This window comes from Gordionus sp. m RMFG-2023, chromosome 1 (assembly GCF_954871325.1).
Source record: "Gordionus sp. m RMFG-2023 chromosome 1, tfGorSpeb1-WG-v2, whole genome shotgun sequence".
Classification (NCBI taxonomy): Eukaryota; Metazoa; Nematomorpha; class Gordioida; order Chordodea; family Parachordodidae; genus Gordionus; species Gordionus sp. m RMFG-2023.
The window spans coordinates 11,722,427-11,741,054 of NC_088775.1; the positions used below are offsets into that span (position 1 = coordinate 11,722,427).

The following is an 18,628-nucleotide window of genomic DNA, read 5'->3' on the forward strand; positions in this document are numbered from 1 at the left end:
ATTATAAGTGTTTAATTATTTTTATTTAAAATATAATACAAAAAATAAATATTATACTATAGGTGATGTATAAAACTTTGACCAATCGAAACGATGAATTAGGATCCCAAGCGAATTACAAATGGTTTAATTTTGCGTATAATGGCTCCAACGTTACAAACGAGAATCCAATCAGAGTTCAAGAAAAACGTAATGGCATAATATGGGTAGACGAGAATGAAACCACAGGAGATGCCCAAAATACTATCGCCTTCAGGGGTTCTCTCGATAACAACCATGAGTGCGCATGTCAGAAAAAGACAACAGAAAATGATAACATTAATGTTAATCCCATATTCAGTTGCAATAAAATGATGTACAAGAAACCCGGCAGTGCGGAATACAAACTTATACCGCTCCTTAGTTTAACCCAACTCTCGAATACAAATGAAGAGAGCAACAATACACCAGTACAGAGCATAGATAGCGCGGTGGAGTCGCTAGACAGTTCTGGAGGAGACACTCAGTCACCTTTAATAGAGGGAAATACGCAGCACGAAAATTATTTGCGCTATCCGGTATTGATAATAAATGAAAACTCGAAGGATACGTTTTACCAAGGATTTTATAAATCGAATAATTATTGGTTTCACCACCCTCCGAATTGTGTGAATCGGAATAATAATGAGTTGACTACGGGAGATGGTAACGTGTATGATAATAAAATAGGGAAATGCTCAAAATGCGGGGACATTAAGCATATAGCGATATCTTCTTGTTTCGTGGATAAATGTGATAGGGAAGCCCAAAAATCGATTGTCGACTCAAATCTCCTAATTTACCGAAACCAGCCGACGTCAGAATCAGGACATAGTAAAATAAAATATTATTTTTTTTTATATTAGGCCATTTCCAAAATATAACTATCCAATTAACTTTTTAAAAAATACTTAAGACATTTTGTATCCCTATACATTATTCTTATTCTAAGTAAATAGCCTTTGGACGCAGATGTTAGTTAGTTGTAGAGAAAAATTAGATTTAATCGTTTTTATTTTCTAAGATACTTCTCTCATCGATCAATCATCTAAAACGTGTCAAAATGGTAAAGAAAAAATAATGATGAAAATATGTACGTTGAATCAATTAAACTATAAGGATTCGCCATCTCTTCTTTCCAACAAGAAAACATTTATAAGCGTTGTCGATCAACATATCCCAAGTACATAATTTTTTTAAACATTTTTCGGAATTCATTTAACTTTTTTTTGATCATATTTAATTTTCAAGTTATTTTATTATATCTAAAAATAAAATGTAATATAATATTTATATTTTAATTTAAAAAAATGTGAATTTTTAGAATTAATTAAACCCCCACAAAAAATGGATATGACTAAAAATCTGTTGAAATATCGCCAAGACCTCAGATCGCAGCTCAGTCAACCTAATAACTTCTCATTACCAGTATCGCTTGAAAATCCTTATAAAGTTTTTTTTAATTTTATTTATATAAATATTTTATTTTAAAAATAGAGCGAGAGAGAATTATATTATTTAAAAAAATGTTGATATAGTCATAATCAGATTGGTCTAGCTGTATATTATATTTGTTTTTTTTGTTAGTTAGAGAATTTTTTCTAAAAAAATATACATATCTTATACTCGTTTTAGGAAACACATTTTTAAAAAATTAATTTTTATTTATTTTTGTTAGGCTAACGATTGGGACACTATTTTTGATAACGAGAAACTATCCGAAAACGATTTAATAAAGCAAATCGAAAAAACGATAATGGGAATATCGCTGCTAACGAGGCCTACTAATCATTACGATCTCACTTCTAATCCGAAGAATTTATCGATTAAAATTAGGAATATTAATGACTCCAAAAAAATTTCAAATTTGTCTATGAACTCACCGAAAGTGGGAGATAAATGCTTTAATGATCACAGTAAAAAATATATATAATTTAATGGTACAGTAAGTGCACTAACTTAGCATGGTTTACATTCTAGCTATATAAAAAATCATAAAATACCTCCCAAAATCTAAAAAATGTTAAAACAGTTATGCCAAAAATAGAGAAAAATTTCGTTAAATTATAAAAAAAATTCTCAAATATGTTCGTTAATAAACTAACTAAAACATCTAACTAGTTTGTAAACTAGCAAATATTTATATTAGTTTTAATATTATATTTAATTTTATATGTTAAAATTATTTTACATATTTTTCATCCATAAAAAAATGTTTATTTTGTGAGGAATTTAGTTTAGCTTATAATTTGTTACCTTAAGGTTTGCTTAAAAAAAATAAACGTTTCCCTATTCTTATTCCATAGTAAGTAAGAATAACAGAACATATGATTAATATATTATATTTACAAACTGATTGGAAATTAAATTTTGTATTTATTTTAAAAACATTATAGATGCGATAATGGATGTAAAGGATCTCACTAATGTCCCTATTACCATGTCAAATGACCATTTGATAAATAATAAATTTAAGGTATATATAATTATTTTAAAAAATATTATTTATTGGTTGTCATTAATTACTAATCATTTATTAAATTTATCTATTTCTTAAAAAACTGAATTATAAAAAGAATGCTAACGATCGAAATGATCTCTTTATATCGCTCAATTGCAACCAAATAAGTAATTCAAAGCTTAAACATTTAGATATACTAAATCCATCCTCAAGAAAAAACGTGACTCAAACTTTATACAATACTAAATTAGATAAAGTTAATAATGCTACCGAGTTCTTACCCACCGACTCAGAGGAAAATCAAACGTCCACGTCTACTTTGAATACGGTTATATACTGCGGAGGAGGAAAAGATAAGAACGATTCCGCCTCTCAACGTTTTGACGATAAAACTTTGTTTAAACCGAATCACAATTATATTCTAAATAATGTATTGGTTACTAATACCATCTAAAAAAATTTTATATAAAAAATAATATTCTAAATGATCTTCATGTTTTATAAATATTATTTATGTACACAATGTATTTCTTAATATATACAATTTTATATTAAAAAGAAATTATGTTTCTTCAAATTATATACTATAAAATTAAGTTTATTTTAAATAACTACCTCCATTATATTTATTTAATATTAAAAAAATTTCCAATAAAATAGATCAAATTATCCTTATTCGATTCGTTCATAATTGCAAATAGTCCTCCTCATTTAAGAGATATTAAGAATGGGCAAGCGGTGTTAAAATGTTTTTTCGGGAAATGTGGGGACACTTAAGCAAATAGCGATATCTTCGTGTCTCTGGATAAATGTGACAAAACCCAAAAATTGATTGTTGACTCAAATCGCCTAATTCACCGAAACCGACCGATGAGTAGATTGATGTAGAAACAGGCCCAGACCCAGAACTATCCATTCGATAATTTGTGATTTACAAATATTCTCATGACCAGTCTGTCAATCTTGAGTTCACCCTAACCGCTCCGGAAATTTTAAAGTGGGATTAGTCTATATGAGCGCTTGACGCTTTATTACGCCACCTAAAGTAGGTACAAAGCAAAAATCTTGAAATTTGAAGCCCCTAAATTTAAAAAAAATTTGAATTGGATCTCCTCGCGTTGTGGGAGATTCTATTAAGCCTTTAAGATGCAAAATAAAATTTTAAGCGTATTTTTATTTCATTGTGATACATATATTTGGGTTATAGCTTCAATTTTTAGCTGATTCACAAAAAAAACTGGGAAACGCAGTTTTTATAGGTAAAACTATCCTCAAACTCAGGGTTATTTTATGGGGCGCTAGTTATACATTTATCAAATCTTAGAGAAGGAAGAATTAGGCGGCATTCTAAGTTGGATCTGAACTAGCACGATTTAACAGCGAATCGATTTTTAAAATCTCTTTATGAGATCAATGTTTCTATTACAGTCAATAATTATTAGATTACTATTATGAATGAAATTAAAGATAAAATTAATATTGATAAAGAAAAATTAATCTCATTAAAAGATTTTTAAAATCCCCCAGCTGCTAAATTGCATCAGATCAGATACCATTATGAATCCAACCTTACTCGATCAAATTTGTCAAGGCTTCTAGGTTTCATCAATCTTTTTTTATATAAAATATGTTCCTATGTGCCTCGGGCAGTCATGTTAATATTATAGAGTTAAATAAAATTGTCAGATCATTTCTTTGTTACCCGTCAGGTCATAAGAATCACTAATAAATACTCTCTGTCTTGATGGCACTTCGATGAGACAACTCATCTCTTTGAATATCTCGTGATATATATTCTAGTGGCACCCGCTTCTTTTCCCTAAAGAGATTTTCATTTCCCTTTCAGACGCGAATATTACTTTTGATGATTTATTATTGTAATTAAGACCAAAATGTTTATTACTATTTATATAAATAAAATATAAAAATTCAAATAGTATTTTTAAAAACAGCACCTTCATCTCATTTAATATGTTTTAGTCTAAATTTATCATTTTATATAAAAACTTTTTTTTTTTAAATTTTTAACCTTGGTCGATTTGATTATCATAAACGTCAATTGGATTAATTATTGTTTCAAATATAAATAATAAATAACTTTTATATATTTTTATTATAATGATTATATTTTTAATGTTTAGGTGATTTCAATGCTCTGAACATTAAGTTTAAGTTCAATATTTTGAATAGTTTTTACCTGAAAGCTTTATAACCATGTAAAAGTCAGTGATAAAATACTTTATTCTTCTATTTCAAAATATAAATAAGTATTTACAAACAATTAATGCAATATAATTGTATTCTGAATCTCTTCTGTAAAAATATAAACAAATCGAAGGTATATTAATACAAATATACAATTTTTATAATTTAATTTATATTACAATTCAATAATTGACATAATGTTGAATGCTATTCCATTCTAATTTGGGTTCACCCTTACAAAAATATTCTTCGGTCCATTTACGGCATTCCTTGCACCTAACTTTGCAACACCACTGAAATTTGCAATGACACTTATAAATCTTCATCACTAATCTAGTATCGTAACCTCTTCCGCAACATAGTAACAAGCAGCCGTCGGGCCCTAAGGAAGTTTTCTTACATGGTCTTCCAGCAGTTCCCATGGAGCCTTTTATATTTATAAATATGAATTATATTATGTTAAATAAAATTTACATCATCCTTATAAGTATTATATACTCTTCAATAAAGTAAAACTTTTTAAAGTGGTAAGGAAATAACAACTTAGCTATATTAGGTATTGTTATTATATTAGATATTAGCTATAGGCACCAATGCCAGTTGTTAAAAGCCGATCTAATAATCCGATATCAAGTTGATGTCGGTACTGATGATCAATATTATATCTTTAATAATAGCCTAAGACTAATAAATATTTTTAAAAAATTATCCGTCATTTTGATATATCATACCGATTCGATCTGTTATTTTTTAACAAAACATGGTAGAGTATATTTATCTGGTATAAAAACTAATCAAGAAATCCTCATTTGATTTGGAATCTTTCAAATTTTAAATCATTTAACAAGCGCCATTTTTTAAATTTGACTGGAGATGAATTCCAGCATGTTTGGAGTATTTCCCTTAATAATTTCAGACAATTTCGTCATATATAGTTTTAATAAATTATGAGAAAGTTATAAAATAAAAAAAAATTAAGATTAGTTCAAAAGTTCAAAGTAATTTTCTAAATTTTACAGGATTAATAATCTCTATGCATGCTGGAATTCATTTCTGGTGAAATAAGATTTTAAAATTGGGTCATTTTGAATCACATTGGGAGAATTCCTGATTAATCCCTATTCCAGATTAAATTTCCACTATTGATTAATTTGTAACCTGCGTGTAGATTTTGTTGACAAAAGCTAGGAGAATCCTCTAAATATACTAAATCCGACATTTTTGGTTGTTTTCGGGTATCTCTTTTGGCTATCAAAGAGGAGCCATCTTGGTTTATCATAATGGGATACCCATTGTCATATTTCGTTTTCAAATATTTGCCTATGACAGCGAAATTATTCATTGACCTCCAGCAAGTGCGTATATTGCATGAACCACTCATCCCATGACATTTGCATTCTAACTTGACGGCTTTTTTTACTGCCTAAAATTTTTTTATAATATAAAATCACATATATACTACTATTTTTATGTGCCATCGAAATTCGCAATACTGACATTATATATATATGATTTGTCACTTCATCGCGCAACAATTTATAGCTTATATGTATGATAACTGGTAATGAGTGATATATGGGAAACATAAATCTATTGTTATGACTAGTGGTGTTACAATGATCATGAAAGCCCATATGTAATATTTTCCATGGGCTTAAAAACAAATATTGAACATTATGCCAGATAAGGCCGCTTTATAGGTTTTTTATAGTTACCATTTTAAAGGTATTCAGCTTTCGTGTATTTTATCTTGACCTTCAAGGATAGTGGTAAAATCAGATTCAGCATAATTTACCATCCATTTTCAATTTATCTAAGTGAACTAGGGATAACTGGACATGTTTTTGTACGTGAGGGATAAAACATTGTTTTTAATCAAATACCAAACCAAATATCAATCTTAAAAGCTTTAATTACAACCATAGATTTTTAGAGAGACTAAATTATATGAAATTAATTTTATGGCCAATCAACCCAGTATAGTGTTGACTGGCTATACTAATTTAAACAATATATCACTAAATGTTATGCCTGAGAATTTATAAATAAAAAACTATTTTTAAAATACTAGTTTAAACATTATAGAAAGGAAAAATCGTAATTTGCTATCATAATTCTAATCAAATATAGTTTTATAGGAACATTTTTTTTTCATAGTTAAATTGATCATTTTACCATATTTTTTTAAACATCTATTTTTTCTTAAAGATTATAATTTTAATTGATAATTTATATAAATAATTGAAATTAACAGTAAAAAATTAAATTAGATTTAAAGCCCTCTTGACATGACACGGTAATTTTTTTTAAAAAAAAGTGAAAATAATATTAATCAAATCGACAAATAATTTTAAAATTAGCTGCATAAATAATATTTATTATATTATCGTTAAATTTGAGAAAAACTTATAAAACTGGTCAATTTCAATTGTTAATTATTTAATAATAATTTTTAACAGCTCACTCACTCAATATAATATATATTTTATTTTAAATAAAATTATAAATTTATATTAATTAAAATAAAAGAATTGATATCCTAGTGAAAGTCAGATATTTTATCGAATGAAATATAGATTGCGCATTTAGAAAAACGTGCTTAAAATAATGTGTAAGTGATTATATTTAAAAAATTATATTAATAATAAAAGGAAATTAATTTTTAAATTTTATAATAAAAAAAAATTGAGAATATTTTTTATATTATGGGGATGCATATTATTGGATAGGTGTTTTTTAACATTAAATCTTGGTGTTATATTTTTTAAATAACGATTTTTCTAAATTTCATGATATTAATGAAAATTTGATGGTTTATTTTATTTTTCTTGACAATTATTATATTATATAAAATATTAGCGTTTTTTCGAGAAAAAAAAAATGTGATGACTATATTTACAAATTGTGAGAAATTAATTTTAAATCAATTATCAAAGTGTCAATCACAAAAACTTTGTATATATTAGTTTGTTAAATGATTTATATTATAAGTGAATTTTAATTTTATTGATAATATATTTTATTTTAGTCGTTTAGGTAGTTAATTAAAAAGGGCGCACCTTTAAATGCATTTATATTGAAAGAATCGTTAATCTAGTAGTATACATGTTAGCAGCAATGTCATTTTCCCATTAGTTTTTTTTTTCTATATACCAATTTTATGAATATTAAGGCAATTTTGCCTTTAACCTTTGAGTCATTTTTAATTTTCAAAGGTTCATAAAATTGTCTTAAATTCATATGATAGGTATTCCAAACATGATGAAATACATTTTCGGTAAAATAAAATTTGTAAATCATAAAAAACGCGCTTAAAAAGTCATTAAAATTTAAAAAAATGACATATTACAGGGAAAAACACATCGACGCTAACATATATATCATTGAGAACACCTCTTTCACCATATTACATAAATTCACCTTTCCATCCCTTTTGGAAAATTAAGAAATAGAATTACGATTTTTTTTTCCTGAAATAAATCACAGTGAGCGTGAATTCGCGGAGAAGTCATAACCCATATCTTTCTAACCTTTAATCCTATTCACTTGCTTAACCTTAAATATATTACATCCAATTAAAAAATTTCCTTGAGTTTCTTTAGGCTTATTTTTAATCCTGGCCGAACTTAAAATATGAACTTTAGATTGCTCTATCATTTAATATAAAAATCAATTTTTTTGCGCGCAACGCTACGCTTGTTTTAAGTCAATGAAAAAAGATAAGTTGTGACAGCAATTCATAACCAAAACCAGAAATCGGGACAAATCTAGGACCGGAAACTAAAACATCTTTTTTTAAAATCAACTTTAAAAAAAAATTAATCAGCTGATACAACAAAAACCATTTAAAATTTTTTTTAATTATGTTTATTTCCTTTAACCTTCCTCCCAACTTTGTTGTTATGGATATTCATGAGTGCTCTGCCATCTCGTTGCAACTTTTCCTTGGCATCTATGAATATTCTCGAAAATTTGCAGCCAAAATCTATGTTGTCTGAACACCCAGCCCAAGTGAATAATTGTCCGGTATAATCTATGTCCACTTTGCCATTGATTTTGCGAGGGTCGCAAGCGCAACCCTTCATTTCACCTCTACTACAAGATCGGATGAGAGAATAAGCGATTCCGGCAGATGATATGGAATACAAGAATGCCGTCTCTCTTGTGCCTATTTTAAAAAAAATATAATTCAGGTATGAGAATTTTTTAAAAAAAATTTGGGTCTGATTTGTAGATTATACTATATATATTAGACTTAAAATTCCTTTGGCCCATGTCAAATGCTCTTTTGACAGTAGCACGCTACCGCTACTCTTAAAAAAAATAATTAGAGCGTTAAAAGCCACCATTTAAAAAAAAATTTGATTACTATTATTATTTTTTTTACAAAATCCCATTTTTTCCCAAAATTAAAGGAAACAAGAAGAGCATTCTTTTAATATTTATCTTTCATTTTCAATAAGGAAAAACATAGATATATTTTTCTCTAGATCCAACTAAATTCTTAGAAAAACTTTAATATATACTTTTTAAATACTAAAATTAAAGTAGAATCTACATTCCAAAAATGGATATTTAATAAAATTAATTTAATATTATGGATAAACAAACTGAAAATGAACAATTCAAAAAAAAATGTTTTAATGAATATCACAAATCATTTGATTTGATCAAGCGGATACAGAACCTTAAATTAATATCATTATTAAGAACTATAATTAGGTAATTACTATATTCTTATTCATTTAAGCCAATTTTTAGCAGGTTAAAAAATCGTGCACCAAGTTTTTAGCAGGAAACTATTACTTCATGGGGCCTTTTTTTAAGCCAGGCCCGATCCGAGCGATTTTATATCAAAAATTATTCATCTTTCCGCCCCGGCCCGATTTAATCAAATGTAGAAATTATTTGATCATGTTCTTCTCTAAACAAAATAAAAATTGGTGCCTTAATTCTTGTAATAATTTTAAATATATCAATTTTATTTGAAAATTTAAACCCAACAGGTCTCTACAACTACCTATGCTGTTGAGTTATATTATATTTTTGTGAAATTTAGCGATTTAATTTATGCAATCTATAGAAGAAAATTTATAAAGAAAGGGGAGGGGGATCAATCTCCGTTATCATTGAAGCTCGGGTGGGTGGGGGGAGTTTAAAGGGGGTTTTGCGCCATGTGATCAGGGGTAGATTTAGAGGGCTCCGACAAAGAAGATTTTTTTTAAAAATTATTTTTTATGTGGCTATATAATAAATATAACCGAGTGGCTATTCGCGTTTTGAAATCTTTTATAATTCTTAAAATAAGGTATTTCTTTTTTTACCATCTTAAGGAAAACCTACAATTCAGAAAAGTAGCTGACACCATTAATTGTTTTTTTTGAATATATAGATATTGACAATAAGGGTGCGCAAGTCAATTTATTTTTAAAAAAGATTAATTTATTATTAACATTTACGAAATCGAGTCTGGATGCATAATGTATAAATGCGAGAATCATTTTCGGAATTTTTTTTTTACTTTTGTCTTTGATCTTAAAATATATATATTCTTATTTTTTTATATTTAGTATAAAAATTATATCCTATTTAAACAGCTTTGAAATTCTAAGAAAAAAAAAGAGGAAAATAGGAAGAATGTAATCTAAAATATTTTTTTAAAAAATGATATATAATATACCCTTAAGTAAAAACTTCCCTAAAAAGTAAGAATTTTGATCTAACATTGAACAGTTCCATCTATGTTTATGGAATTGATTTTGGCACTCTCTGACTCCCATTTTTAGGCCGTTTCTTAAGATTATCATGGATTCCGGGTAATTATGGCACAAGTGCTTTTGATTTTTCATGAGTCCTGGAATGGTATTGCATAATAGAGATCCCATACCTAAGGATTGGGTGGATAGTTTACTGATAAACCTAAATTATATAATATAAAAGAATATAATCAAATTTAATTTTTTTTAAACTATGTCCAAACTTGTTAACTTATTTTTTTTATTAACTTCACTAGTATGAATTACTCAAATAATCTTATGGAACAAAATTTTGTATACGAAAATTTAATTTCTAGTAAAGTTATCTAAAAATACGAGTAATTAAAATGGTATCACGTCAATTCGGCGCCGAGTCAATTTACGCGGCGACAATTGGACACAGCTTTAATTCGGCGGGGCGTCAATTCGGCGCGTATTCAAATCAGTTGCAATTTGTTATAAATTTATTAGTATAAAACAAAAGGATGATTAAATAGAAGTCATTTTGAAGGTTGGTCCTATTAATTATATCTTCCTTTTTTTAAAATAAAAATCTCATTTATCTAATTGTGCAATATGAATAAAAAATTTAATAATGTCAAAAAAAATTAATAAACCAATATTTATGCCCTGAATTCTTTGGTGGACCAATTTACCATGTTATAAGGTATGTTGATTAGTGATGTTAAACAACCCGATTAAGATTTTAGCCAAAATAATTTTATGTAAGCCTGGAGATTTTGCGCATATATGGCAGAGGTTTGAACCTCTATCTCGAATCTTACATATTATTTAGACTTAAATCTTAATTGGCTGTTTTTTAGATTCAAATTGATCCCTTTTACTATACTTATGTCGATCAAAAAAATTCAAATTATTTTTAGAATTATTTGTAAGGGATTGACAAAAGGGAAGTCTCATGCGAGTAGTTGACATTTTTCAATCTTATGTAACGATTATATTCGTTTAGAAAATAATTATATTGACTTATTTTTTCCTTTAAGACTGACTCATTTTATAAATTTATTGTAAATCCTTAAACCAATTCTATTGATCATTTTAAAAAATAAATATTATGATATAATCAGGGTTTCAACCGAACCGCGAAATCAAAACGAACCGTTATAGAAAAAATAAAAAAGAATGAACCGAAATGTTAAAATATATTTGAACCGATTTAACCCGGTTCATCATGGTTTTAAAAAGATTTAATTTTAAATTATTAAACTAAATTTTAAATATTTATTTTCCTTGGGGGCGATTTAAATTCGTGATTTCTTTTCGAACTAAAATTTTATTATACTTAAATCACCATTATCCTCATATCAATAAATACCAAGTTTATTGTTTTTACCAGGGTTTCGAACCGTTTAGTATAACGGTTCGGTTCGTTCCGGTTTTTAGTTTAAAATTTTATAAAGGTTTTGTTCCATTTCGGTTTTTTAAAAAAAAATCATATCGGTTCGGTTCGGTTTATAATTTATAACGGTTCTTTTCGGTTTGTTCCGGTTTTTATAAATTTAATTTTAAAAAAAATTAATCATTAACCATGTATATATTAATTTTAGAGAAAAATCTTTTTAGTTTATAATTTCTTATTTAATTTATCCATGATAATCTAATAGATATTTTTATTAAATTTAGGAAATATAAATTAGACAAATTAGTTTTTTTTTATTTCATAAATAAATAAGATAAAAACAAACATGCGTAAATACAATAATGAATAAAATAATATGTATACTATACTATTTAGGTTTAAAAAGAGAATTCGAACGGATAACTAAAATATTTTCTAATATTTCAGGATTTAATTTAGTTCCCTGAGCAGAGAGTATAAACTTAAGTCTTGAAAATGCTCTTTCTACGGAGATCTGCGTAGCTGGAACTGCTAGCACAGTTATAGCTAACTTATAAAGTTCTGGCATACTATTCTTTACATTTTCCCAATAATTCAAAAGATTAGTATCTTTTTCTAATCTCTCTATCAAATGACCGAATTATATATTCTATTTCTATACATTTATTATAATTTTCGATGCCCTGAGAATTATTCTTATTAAGACTTTCATGCGACTTTAATAAATCTTCAAAATCATCATCTAAATTATCCTTCGAATACGAACACGTAGGCATAGTATTTCGAATTTCAATATTCTGATTATTTAGATTTTGTATCAAGTTCCAAGTTTTACAAAGATGTTTTCTGGCGATCTCTCTTTCTTCAAAAGTTAAAAATACATTATATCTAGGGTCGAGATAAATAGCAGAGTAAAAAACTTCATTTTTGAAATTTATTTCTCGTGCTTTCATCGTATAAACTAAAAGTCTGGCAAATGGAGTGTCTACTTTACTCGTTTGCATGAGACATTTGATCCACGCAGCATAAAAATCGCCCATTGTCAATTGTTCACTTTGTAAATATTTTGTAAAAACATAAGCTGGATATAAAGCTTTTAATATGTCACTAATGATTTTAAGATATCTTATTTAATTAACAGATAAATTGTCTAATCTCTTATAAATTAAGTATTTAAAGAAAAAACAACAAACCTGGTATTATTTTATATATAATGTTGATAATATAAAAATATTTAATTTGATATATAAAGTTGATAATATAGAAATATTTAATTTGAAAAGAAATCACCAATTTAAAAAATGGCCCCAAGGAAAATTAAAATTTTAAATTTAGGTTAATAATTTAAAATTAATTATTTTTAAAACCGTTTTGAACCGGTTCAAAATATTTATAACGGTTCGGTTCGCCCTTCTAATATTTTCTTCATAACGGTTCGGTTAAGGTTACGGTTCAGAAAATCATAACGGTTCATTCCGGTTTTGCGGTTCGGTTCGGTTCGAACCCCTGGTTTTTACTTTATATACTTAATTTAATAGAGATTAAGCAAATTACTAGTTAATTAGATTAGAATTAATCTTCATGTTTAAATTAAATAAGGAATTATAAAAATATAAATATTTGGTTTATGATCATTTTTTAAAAAATGAAATTTATAAAAACCGGAATGAACCGTTATAAATTTTAACCGAACCGATATGAATTTCTTCAAAAAAACAGAAATAAAACCTTTATAAAAATTTAAACTAAAACCGAACAGCTTAAACTGTTCTAAACCCTGGTTTAAATAATCTATTTTTTTTAGATTAACATATCTTATACATGGTCAATTGGTCCACCAAAGAAATAAGGGTATAAAGATTTGTCTCTTAAATTATTATTTTTTTTATAAATATTTTATTGAATTTATGCATGTAAATAAAATTTAGATTCTTGTAAAAAAAATGAATCGCTTCTATTTAATGATCCTTTTGTTTTATACTAATAAATCTATAATAAATTGCTTGTATTAGATAGGCGTCAAATTGACGCCATGCCGAATTGACGACATGCCGAATTGACGCTATGCTTAATTGATGCTGGACTGAATTGTCGCTGAGTCGAATTGAGGTCGCGCCAAATTTTCAGAGTCAAATTTTCGTCCGCCAAATTATCAGCGTCAAATTTTCGTCCGCCAAATTTTCTGGGCCGTACTCACGTCGAACCAATTTAAACTATTTAAAATTATGAGTAAAGTTATCTAGAAATGGAAGTATAGTTATCTAAAAATACGAGTAAAGTTATCTAAAAATTAGTGGAAAAATTTGAAAACCTGTAAAATCAAACTAAGATGTTGTATCTTAATGCCTTAAGAGTAAAAACAAAAAAAAAATTGGCGTAGCCTTAAATTAAGAATTATTTTTAGGCTATATCTTAACACAATTTAATTGTTGTTTTTAATTCTGAATTCATTTTGATTTTTTTAATGGATTTTGATTGGCATAAAGGATATGCATAACTTTAAAAATAACCTTTAAAAGATGTATAAACTTCTTATCTTTTTTTAAATAAAAAAAATTAACTGTTCAAAACAGCAGATTAGAATTCTAAACAAACAAAAAGGTCGCCCTAGGATGCAACCTAAGAGAAAAAAAATCTAAATATTTTATTTAAAAGAAATATTATAATTAAATAATATGTTAGGAAAATGCTGAAAAGTTAAATCGGCCCTACCCCGATAACTAAAACAACGAATCTTAACATTTCCGGTCAAATATAGACTTACTAGAGGTTTACAATTTAATTATTAGGGCTTTTGAATTTCAATCTTTTTAAAAATTATCCTGGATAATGTTGTTAAACGGTTCGATTTTAGCCAAAGTATAAGGCAAGCATAGAGATTTTGCTTATAAATGACAGAAAAGTTTGGACATCTATTAACGAAATCTTGAAGCCTTGCGTAATATTATTTTGTCTAAACTCTTAATTCGAGCCTTTTTACAATCACTAGGCTGGAGGTATCTGATAAATATATCATAACCAAATTAAACATGTTAAGAAAAGTGTTTTTTTTTTAAACTTACCACCAGGTAGCAAAATTTGGGTCTAAGAATACGAAAAATATCAATAAGTCAAACAGGTCAAAGTGAATAAATTTAAGGTTGCGACAATTCATTCTCGATAATCATTTTTTTATGATTAAAGTTTTTTTATAATAACATTTTCAATTTTTTAAAGTTATAAAAGATACGACACAAGTAAAAATGATATTTATTTATAATTCCTAAATAAAGTCGGCTAAAAGTTAATTATTATTATTTTCATTTCAAAAATTAAGTTTTAGTTTTTCTAAATTAAATACATTAATTAATATTTTTAATAATTTATAAAAAGTATATAGTTATTTAATCTGCGGATATTAATTATTATATTTTTTATATAAAAAATCTTTATTTAAATTTTTTTTGTGTGACATATAGGTAAGATAATAAAATGAAAGTAATATAAATTCATATAATTCATTTTTTTTTATAAAGACAAACAACTGAACAGTCCAAACTATAAAGAAATTCTTTCATTTTTTTTTAAAATAAAGTTTTTTTAAGTTACTTTTAATCCTTTACAATTTGTAATGTTACATAATTTTACCTTCTTTTTTGTGAAAATTTAATAATATATTATTATAATAATTATGAATAAATTGATAGAGATAAAATTAATTATGATAGATTATATATATTTAATCAATTTTATCCCTTTTTTTTTAGTTGTTATTTAATGTGATTGTTTATTTTGTATTACATATATATATTTATTACCATTATGTAGTAATGTGTAATATGTATTACTTGTCGGCAATATTGTTTGATATTAGTTGATATACCTACCTTAAATATTGAAACTAAAAGGTAGATTATAAATTGGTCGATTATAAAAAAAGGTTCCAATTAAGATTTTGGCCAAAATAATATTATGTAAGCCTCGAGATTTGGTAAATAGAGGTCCAAATCTTTCTGGCACCTATGAACAAAATCTCTAGGCTTACTACTATTTTGGCTAACACCTTAATCGGTCACTTTTTCGTTTAACAACACTAATGAAAGTTTATAATGTTCCAAGTCAAATCGGGTAATCAGTTTATAGGCGAATTCCTTCAATCGTATCGCGTAATATTTTAAAGAAATTGTCTGAAATATAAAGGATAGATGATTCTAGACGTGCTGGAATACATTTCAGAAACACTATATTCATGCAAATATTGCATTTAAATTGCTCTTTTCTCCGATACTTATAATATATATTTATTTTTATTTAGTAATTTTATATATTTTTATATATACTTGTTTTAATATTTTAGTGTTTTATCAATTATATTTTAACATTCTAATTTTTAATATGGAATAATACATTACTGCAATATTGATTTATCGAAAGTGTATAAAGAACACTATAGTTCACAATCGAAAACGTTCCCAAGAATATTCCCTAAATTTTCTTAGAAATTTCCCGACCTCTACATTAGCATAGTTTTATACACATATTATTTTGGCTTACCTAACCATGGGCAGAAAGGTATAAAAAAATACCCTATATCTCTCACTATGAGTCTTCTTTTAAGTTCATTTAAAATTATATGGCTATACAATCATATAATATATTCGAAATTTATGCTTGTAACTTTATTTTTATCGCTAACGATAGAAACGAAATGTAATTTTTCCCCGGTCTCCTAGTCCCTACATAATATTGTAATTATTATTTCAATTTTAAAATGTGGTGAATTTAAGCGAACGCATAAAGTAATTATTTAATTTCTTTTTTGAATTATAAACTATATTCAGTTAAAAAAATTTAAATAATAATAGTAGATTATTAAATGGATTTACGAATCGAATAATGATATGTATCCAATTTAAGTCTTATCTAGAACCATATCACAATGTTTATTGCTATTTTATAAAATCTGATAATATACTAATAGATATAGATTATATAATATAATAAGGACTAAATAAATTACTTATGTTATATAATTAAATCAAACTGTTATCGTCAAACTCAGAAAATTTTTATACAAAAAAGAAATATAATTATTTTATTACTCATAAATTATTTTTATAGCAAAATCAATCACATTTATCATATAATTTCAAAATAATCTGAACCTCGTAAAAAGAGATATAAATTTTTGAAGAAAAAACTGATAATTAAACATAATTTACAGTAGAGATTTATAAGAGGCAATTTTTTTCGAACCAAGACCAGTAGGAAGAAAAGCATTTTTCCAACCCGACTTAATCCGAAATAAAAATTAATTACAAGTCGGTTTGATTTTGGGGTTTTGCGGGCCTCTAATATAGTGTAAACGGGTTATAATATTCATCAAATTGAAGCGGTAAACGCGAGAAAGTTTATTACTTGAGTAGTATAACCATTGACGTACGCAGCGGGGGGGGGCAGGGGAACAGATCCCCCCCCCAAGCCAAAAAATGGAAATGCCGGATATATTTTTCAAAAATATTATTGTTTATATTAATTTATATTTGTTAATATTTATTCGTATCTCATATTAAATATATATTTAATTACATTTATTATCACATTTATCTACTAAGTTATTTTATCAATTAATTTCGATTTGAAGTTTTCTGGCGTAATATTTACTTATTATTTTCAAATTTTTAGTGGCGTAATATTTATCTACCATTTTCAAATTTCTAGTCAAATAATAATTATCTGAAACTTCTTGTCCAACAGGGAAAAAGAAATTGCAACCTTGTCCAACGAGATAGAGTCTCTGCCATCAAGCAGTAACGGCTTTTAAGGAGTTAGAAGAGCCAATTATTTGCTATTACTGAAATATCACAAAGGCCTGAAAAATATTTCCTCAGAAGCAAGAAAATTATTGGATTCAATGCTTATTCCAAATTTTATTTCTCATTAGAATGTATTATTTAATTATAAAACTATTTTAAGTATTACTTTTCAAAAACATGACATTGACTTGATTAAGAAAATGAGAATAGCGGAGGGCATTTTATCAGAACTCAAGGAAATTAGGGCTAATGTTGATGAAGAATTTCATATTTTATATTTTATTGTTGAGTCAAAAGCAGAGCTATACGTGTTTAATATATATCTTCCTCGACTTGTAGCAAGGCAAGCTCATCGTTAAAACATTAATATAAGATCAGTAGAAGAGTATATCTTAAATACAGATACATTTATAACCCAAATAAATGAATTTTTAATTTATGCAGCACTTATTAATCTGCAAATATTACTTCCACAAATAGGATACCTTACTAGCTGAATAACTATGTTTATAAGATTAACTATGGTTGATATTGTCCCAAAAAATGCTATGGATGCTCTGCATTATTTCAAACACATTTTAGATTTAAAGATTTTTTACGGATGGCCTGGGTTTTTTTTAAAAATTTTCAGGCCCGGCCCGGCTTTTTTAAAAAAAATTTTAGGCCCGACTCGGCTTTTTTTAAAAAATTTTCAGGCCCGGCCCGGATTTTTTTTTAAATAAAATTTTTAGGCCCGGCCTGGATTTTTTTAAAATAAATTATATTTATTTTTGATTTTTATAGCTAATAATAACGATTTCAAATATAGGCTGTTTTAAAAAATACAGCCCGGATTGGGTGTTTTTTTTAAATAATTCAGGCCCGGCTTGAGTGTTTTTTTTTAAAAATTTCGGGCCCGGGTATATTTAAAAAAATTTAAATACTGTCCGGCCCGGGGGCCGGGCCTGTAGGTCTCTAAAAGGCATACCAAGAAGTACAACATCTGAAAGTAGATTGAAAGGTTTGGATCTTTTGAATGTTCATAGGCATTTGA

At 26.7% G+C, this 18,628-nt stretch overlaps 2 protein-coding genes across 3 annotated transcripts in view; one reads left to right on the plus strand and one right to left on the minus strand.

Moving 5' to 3' along the window:
* Positions 1-3,080, plus strand: part of LOC135922633 (uncharacterized) — a 63,321-nt gene extending 60,241 nt beyond the window's left edge. Inside the window, exons 19-24 of one of the 2 annotated variants that reach the window (XM_065457051.1) lie at positions 63-852; positions 1,043-1,201; positions 1,343-1,470; positions 1,697-1,934; positions 2,415-2,494; positions 2,595-3,080. In XM_065457051.1, coding sequence (XP_065313123.1) covers positions 63-852; positions 1,043-1,201; positions 1,343-1,470; positions 1,697-1,934; positions 2,415-2,494; positions 2,595-2,933 — 1,734 coding nt within the window. In that variant the 3' untranslated portion in view covers positions 2,934-3,080. The remainder of the gene's footprint in view (positions 1-62; positions 853-1,042; positions 1,202-1,342; positions 1,471-1,696; positions 1,935-2,414; positions 2,495-2,594) is intronic. The other variant, XM_065457052.1, reaches the window with a different exon arrangement.
* Positions 3,081-4,866: 1,786 nt separating this feature from the next.
* LOC135931603 (protein Wnt-2b-A-like) lies at positions 4,867-18,624 on the minus strand. The gene is made up of 5 exons (XM_065468841.1): positions 18,563-18,624; positions 10,365-10,603; positions 8,566-8,852; positions 5,843-6,107; positions 4,867-5,111 (listed from the first exon to the last, which is right to left on the minus strand). Exons 1-5 carry the CDS (start codon positions 18,622-18,624, stop codon positions 4,867-4,869), a joined length of 1,098 nt encoding a protein of 365 aa, XP_065324913.1.
* Positions 18,625-18,628: the final 4 nt, after the last annotated feature.